The 6,953-nt window shown below is 63.2% G+C and overlaps 1 protein-coding gene across 1 annotated transcript in view; it reads left to right on the forward strand.

The window, feature by feature from the left end:
• MNEG_5913 (nitrogen assimilation regulatory protein) overlaps positions 1–4,042 on the forward strand; it is a gene marked incomplete at both ends in the record, with an annotated part of 6,680 nt that extends 2,638 nt beyond the window's left edge. The window contains 9 exons of the mRNA XM_014045614.1: positions 98–229; positions 630–744; positions 1,156–1,393; positions 1,708–1,750; positions 2,017–2,103; positions 2,417–2,515; positions 2,823–2,875; positions 3,198–3,272; positions 3,499–4,042. Coding sequence (XP_013901068.1) covers positions 98–229; positions 630–744; positions 1,156–1,393; positions 1,708–1,750; positions 2,017–2,103; positions 2,417–2,515; positions 2,823–2,875; positions 3,198–3,272; positions 3,499–4,042 — 1,386 coding nt within the window. The remainder of the gene's footprint in view (positions 1–97; positions 230–629; positions 745–1,155; positions 1,394–1,707; positions 1,751–2,016; positions 2,104–2,416; positions 2,516–2,822; positions 2,876–3,197; positions 3,273–3,498) is intronic.
• Between the last annotated feature and the right edge of the window lie 2,911 nt (positions 4,043–6,953).

A 6,953-nucleotide genomic window follows, 5' to 3' on the forward strand; every position in this document is an offset into this window, starting at 1 on the left:
CACACACACACACACACACACACACGCACGCACGCACGCACGCACGCACGCACACACACACACACACACACACACACACACACACAAACACACACAGATCGACCTCCTGGAGGCTGCCCCCTGGCTGCGGGCTCTGCTGAGGAGCGAGGCGTGGCCCGAGGCCCTCAACCACGGCTTCACCAAGTACGCCTTTGCATTTGTCCTGGCAGGCCTCACCTTTGGGCCCCAGGTGATGGCGGGGCGGTCACAGCCCGCTGCCCAGCAACACCCATTGCCGCCCGCATGCCCCCTGCTGCAGGTTTTAGCCGGGCAGCTCAAAAGCTCTATCTTGCTGGTGCCAGCTGCGCAGCTGTCACGCCATAAGCGGCTACCCGCTCCGCCACCAGCCCGCCACTGCCCAGAGCTGTCTTGCGCCCGCTGACACATGCACCATCAGCACAAGCGTACCTCGTTCATTGCTGGCCGTGCCAAATTACAGAACATGCATCCCCAGGCATCTGCCTCCCGCCCGTCTGCCTCCCCCCGTCTGCCTCCCACCCAGCTTGATGAGCAGATTTCGCTCAGCTTAAACATGGTCTGACCCAGGCCCCCCTTGGCCCAATGTACTCGGCTCTCCCCAACCCCCACAGGACCGCGACCACAACGGACTCCTTAACATGTTCTGGGCATGGTGGTGGCCGGGAGTGTACCTGGCATACCCCTTTGTGGGCCGCGTCTGGTGCAGCCTCTGCCCCTTCATGATATGTGAGCAGGGCCGGCCAATGCGGCAAGGGGCGCGGGCGGGGTTTGGGGGGGTGAGGGGAGGTTGCCCACATCAGCAGGGCCTAGATAGGGCACCTCAAAGGATGACAGACTTTGTTTGGGGCATGCTGTAGCACAAGGGGAGGGGATAAATGGTCAACCCCCAGGAGACGAGCACCCAACGTCCCTATGAACCTGTCTGGGAGAGATGACATCTTGCACCTTGCTTTCCTACCAAGCACTGTTGCACCGCCAGCATATCCTTACCTGTGCTCGCTCGTCAGTTGTTTGCAGGCTGCAACTCAAAAACACCGGGTCTTCTTGTGACGTAAACAAAGGTGGGCTGATCCCTCACCTGCCAAGCTTTCTCGTCCTGGTCCTGCCACCCCCCTCCGCGCACCCAAACGAACGCAGGGGGGGAGGCCGCGCAGCGCTGGCGCGTCGCGCACGGCGCGCAGCTTAAGAAGTGGCCAAAACAGGAGATGGAGTCGTATGGCGTCTGGGCCATGGTGGCGCTCTTCGCGGGCATCCTCGTGTGGGAGGAGGCGTGGGACCTGCCGCACAGCGGGGCGTTGAGCGCCGCGCTGCTGGCGCTGATCACGGCGGGCGCGGTGGCGACCTCGGTTGTGTACGAGAAGAGAATGTGGTGCAGGTGGGCTGGAGCCTGGGGAGTGCACCCTGTGCTGGCCGCATGCCCTGGCCCGGCTGAGATAGAGCCGCGTGCGATTTGAGGGGATATTGCTTGCAGGTGGAGCCCCACGGTGCACGGCGCGTGTGCATGGGTGTTGCTCTCGGCTCGCTGTGCACGTGATCATCACGTGCCGCCATGATGGCGGCAGGGTGCCACCAGGGTGGGTGACGGCGCGCAATGTGTGTACTGGCTGCTTGCGCGCTCTGCATGGTGCAAATCTCCCAGAAATCCGAGGCAGGGTTGTGGGCCGGACCCTCCCCTGAACTCACTGAAAGGTACCTGTGCCCCATCGGCGCCATGAACGGCTTGATGGCCAAGGTGAGGGGTGGTCGCACTGCCGTCGCGGCTTTGCTGCAATAGGCGTAGGGCGGTCGCAGCACGACTGCCCAAGTGACCTGTCAGTGCCCCCACAGGGCCTGCTGCCCAACCTGCAGTCATGTCACATCTGCAGTGCCAGCTTTCTCCACTTCACCCCATCCGCCGTCCGAGGCAAATGGCAACCCCCAAACAACTTTGTGTGCACCAACACCTGCCCTCGGCCCGCCCTCGACCATCTGCCCAATTCATGTCCTCAACCCGCCCAGCTGTCAATGACAGAGGTGCGCGGCCGCAACGGCGTGTGCCGCGGCAGCTGCTCCTCCTATGCCTGCCTAAAAGGCGGCCCTGGCCAGGTGCGATCTGGTTTGGGTGAGCGAAGGGTTTGGGTGAGCGAAGGGCGCACTCCGCATGCGAACTGGCAGCGGCCACACTTCATGGCTGGTGCAAGTTGTGATCCTCACACTGTCGCGACAGCTTGGACATGCGTACGCCTCGCCAGGATCCTGCACAAGCAATGTCTTGCTTGCTTGGTTGCTTTTTAAAAACGCTGCAGCCACGCCTAGCCGTTGACCTCACACGCGGCCGCCGGGCAGGCCTGATCAGGCAATCACCGCTTCCATCTATACTCGCAAACCCACTCCCTTGCAACCTCGTGCAAGCCATCAGGGCGACGAGGGCCTGGCGTCTGAGGGCTGCCCGATGCAGTTCCACAGCGCAAAGCTGCAGGACAATTCGTCCTGCATCATGTGCATGAGCTGCCTCAAGGTGTGAGGATGCAAAAGCATGAATCGCACACGTGCTTGCAGAGGCGTGTCACCAGCAGTGACAGACAACCTCTGGCATCCGAAGCCCATCTGCAGCACACAGCAGCAGCCTTGCCGGCGCAGGAAGCTTCCCGTGAAGCACGAGCGAGCCTGTTGCATTTGCACCAACGGAATACCTTCGTTTCTACCAGCCTAGCTGCGGACGAGCGTCCACGTGCCCGCTGCCTGGGCTTGGTGCGAATTGGTATCGGCAGTGTCCTCTTGCTCATTGGTTCTGGCATGCCCCTCCCGTGTGCCTCTTGCCCCAGGCCTGCCCCAACGGCTCTGTCCAGCTGCGGCTGAGGCCCCCTGGGAGCGACCTGTGAGTTGAAACAAGCGCAAGGGTGCAATGCGCGCAGCCGCAGCGGCAGGGTGGTGTCGTGCCTCCAAGAAAGCTCACCCACCATAAGACAATTAATGCCCCTCTTGTGCCCACACCTCTCACCTGAGCACCGGCGTGTGACACATGCATGAGATTGAGGGCGGGTCGGTTAGCAGGATGCACTGTGCCCGTACACTCGTCCATTTTTGGCTTCACTTGCTGCACACGCTTTGGGTGTGCAAGCAAGCCCCCAGCGCTGCGGCCGCGGCGTCTCCCGCAGCCAGGCCCTCGCCTGACAAGCGTCCTGCTGCCCCGCGCGCAGGTGGACAACCCATGTGCCCTCCGCCCACGAGGCCTGCGTCATGTTCATGCTGCTCGGGTCGGCGTACCTCCACAGGTGACCAACATGCACGGCCAAGTGCACACGCTCAGGCGAATGGTCTCCGCCCACCCATGTCGCCGCCCGGCCTGCTGATTCTGCAGTCGCGCTCAACATGTTGGCGCGCTGCCAATGATGCCAGAAGGCTCGCCGCCTTCGGCCGTTTGTCTCATGCCGCCTTTGTGCCCTATCCCCGCGCCTTGTTCATCTGTTGCTCCCAACCCCCAAAACGCACCCCATGCAGGCTCCCCGCCCTCGCCCACCAGCTCGGCCTGGACCCCGCCGTCTTTGCCGCGCGCCCCGCCCACATCGCCGCCTCCCTCGCGGTCCTCGCCGCGCCCGGCCTCCTCGCCTGGGCCGCCGACGCCGCCGGCCGCGCCGCGGCCGCGGCTGCCGGGCCCGCCGTGGCCGCCGGCGACTCGCCCGCCGACGACGCGCCCGCTGTGGCGCCGCCGTTCCTGCGGATGGCTTATGGATACCTCCCCCTGGTTTGGGGCGGCGTGCTGGCGACCTACGAGGACAACCTGATGCGCGAGGCCGGCACCATCCTCCCCGCCACCGCCCACCTACTTGGCCTGTCCGCCGCCGCGCCCGCGCTGCCCGCCGCCGCGGCCAGCCCCGGCGCCGTCGCGTTCGCGCAGGGCGCGACGCTGCTCGCGTCGCTCGCGGCCAGCCTCGCGCTGACGGGTAGGCTGGCGGGGAGGGCGCCCTGGAGGGCGGGGGCGCCGCAGGTCTTGATGACGGCCATTTTTTTCGGCGAGCTCTGGGCCGTGGTCGTCGCCAACTAGACTGCCCGCCAGTCGACGATTTGCCACCCGTCGAGCAGGCAGGGTGGCGCGGCGGGTGTAGCCTGCTTCTCCCATGGCGCCCAGAGGAGTACCTGTAGACCAGACGGCAGCTAGCAGGCTGGTCACCAGGCCGCCGGGCGGTGGCCAGGGGTGCAGCTCGAGCAGGCGCCAGCAGCAGCAACTCAACGGGCTGGCGGCGCATCCACCTGGGCGCAAATCAAACAACAAAACAGGGTTCGCGGCAGCGCGGCGCACGACCGCTTGTGCCGCGTGCATCAGTGAATGGTGATAGGGGCACACCTTTGTCCGGGAATAATCTGCCAGGTGCTGATTGAATTAGGGCGCCTTGGTTGCGGTCATCAACTGGTGCTTGATGCTCTGTTTATGGGCTAGCTATGGCTCCCTTCCAGATGCACCCGTCCGCATGCAGCCTCAAGTTGCAAACCCCACCTTTGGTATGGTTGCTGGCAAGCTGCAGCGCGGCCCAGGCATGTACACATAGATCTACTTCGGCCGGTCTTCCTTGCGGTTTTAGAGCCGTGCGGCGGTCAAAGTTGCGGGTGTGGCCGCCCGATTGTGTACACGGCTCCTGCGCATGTCCCAACTGTACAGCATCATGGCTGGAGGCCTGACAAAGCCGTTGAGGCCACGGCTTGCTCACACTTGCATGTGCAGCAAGCATGCACTAGATAGACCTACAAGCGCTGGAGCGCTATGGCCGCATGCACATTTCACAGGCACGCGCAGCCGACGATTCCTCATACTGCTCGCGCCGGCGCGCTCAACAAGTTGTTGCTTGTATGTTGCTCACACGCCCCCTTTGTGCGCCACCCCAGCGTCACATACGACGCCCAATCCCCCCTGATGCGGTGTTGCACGCCCATCTTTTCATCCAGGCTGCCTGCGCTGCCGTCTCAAAGCCCTGCTGTCGCTCACTCCAGGGATCAGTCATGCGCGATGATTTCCCCCCTATCTGCTTGTCTGTGTGTACATCTGCCTGCTTGCCAGGACTAGCCTGCATGAATGTTTGTCATGAGCCCTGCACAAGCTTGAGCCCAGCTGTCACAAAAGAATTGCAGATTGCACACGCCAGCACGGCAGCGCCTCCTCGCTGCCTTTGCTGCCCCCACTGAACTCGTCATCACAACCGTTGCGCGTGCAGCCATCGCTCTGCCGAACCCTCAGAACCCTCACTGCTTGCGAGGGCTTGACTAGAATGGTTGGAGCAGCAGTGCTGCTGCACCGACATTCCCAGCACTTTGACATTGCCCCCTGCGAAGCAGGTCTGTGCCGACTGCAAAGGGCGACGTGCATGCGCACACACTGCGCGCTCCGATGGCCTCGTGTGTCTTTCCCAGCCGAGTGGCTGCAACTCCACGCTGTTGTGCTGCTTGCTCGCGCGCGCTTTTGCACTGTGCCAGTGCGTCAGGTCGCATAGCCGACGTGTTGGGCCCACACATGCAGACCTCGTGCAAAATGCGATGGGCCACAGAACCCGAAGGATGCTGTGCTGCGTAGTGGTCGCTGAGTAGTGGTCGCTGCACTGCTGTGCCATACTGCTCTTGCGCGCGCAACCCGTGAGAGAAGTGCTCGATCCTACCTCATCTTGAAGCTAGTTTGCGAAGCTGCGGCCTTGCACGGAGGGCTGATATGATGATCCCCACCACTCCTTGACAACAACAGCCTCCATGAAAACACCCAGGTGGTCAGCCGCTGGCTGCCAACCTTCATCCGCGCATGCAACTCTGCCGACGTCTGCCTGGTGTTGATGTTTGAAGTTGCGCACCCGGTTTTGCTGTAATCGTGTCCCTCCACATGCCTTGCCATGAGATGCGTCCAATGCCACAGCACCCGCCCCGCTCCTCCAGGCAGATGTGCTGCTCACACATGTAACATCCATCGTTGTGAATGCCGGACCGCCACAAACAGTGTGATGAGCAGGAGCGCGCGTATGCATGCATGCGGACCGCGCGTCGCGACATCTGGGCACTACATGTGCACCGGCCCGGCGATGTCCGCATCGGGCATGTAGTGGGCCGACCCTCATGCCACTGCAGCCTTTGGTAAAACCAAGGGCAGGTAATACCTGCAGAGCAGATTTGTGCTCGCGTGTCCCCTTTGCACAGGCGTCTATGCCGCATGCACCACTGCTCGATCATGCGAGGGCCCGCCATTGACACGGCAGCGCGTAGGCGTTGAGTTACATGTGCAGACATGCGCTGGACAGACAACCCTGCAAGTCACTCTGCACGCCCCTGCTGTCAACCCTATGGGCTCAAATTACAGGCAGAGTGACCCAGACCGGCCTGGCACATCCTGCGACTGCCTAGCGTGGCCAAAAGTGCATGACCGTGCTCGGCACGCACGCAAACAGCCACTCCAACCATCACCGCTGCTGCTGCTGGTGCTGCTGCCGCTGCTGCTGCTGCTCGCCGGCTGCGCCGCTGCTGCCAGGACCCGCGGTGTCCGCTGCGTGGCGCTTTGAGGGCGTATAGCGTTCCCCCTCCACCAGCTGCGGCCTCGACTGGGGTTCAGAGGGTGATGGGGATGCGCGGCAGGGTGAGGGGAAAAAGGCAGGCGAGATCAAGGTGCTGCACACAAGGCCCGTGTCGCACCAATCTGCCGAGTTTCACACAACAGCCAAACCCGCGCGTGTGCGGACCGCAGCGGGAGTGGCGAAGCGCATAGGCGCGGAAATTCCCACGCAGGAGTCGCGCGGGGCGCGTCGCCGCTTGAACGGCGGTTGCTGCGGCCGCGCGCGCCCCTGCTGCCTGCCTGCCCACCCCCCAATGACCCCTAGGTAGGGCTGTGACCAGCGGCCACATTGGGCTGTGACGGCGCTCACCCTGTCGCCCATGGGCAGGTGTGTGAGGTAGACCTTCATCAGGTAGTCCATGGATGAGCCCTGGGG

The sequence above is a fragment of the Monoraphidium neglectum genome (assembly GCF_000611645.1).
Source record: "Monoraphidium neglectum strain SAG 48.87 unplaced genomic scaffold scaffold00915, whole genome shotgun sequence".
Taxonomy (NCBI): Eukaryota; Viridiplantae; Chlorophyta; class Chlorophyceae; order Sphaeropleales; family Selenastraceae; genus Monoraphidium; species Monoraphidium neglectum.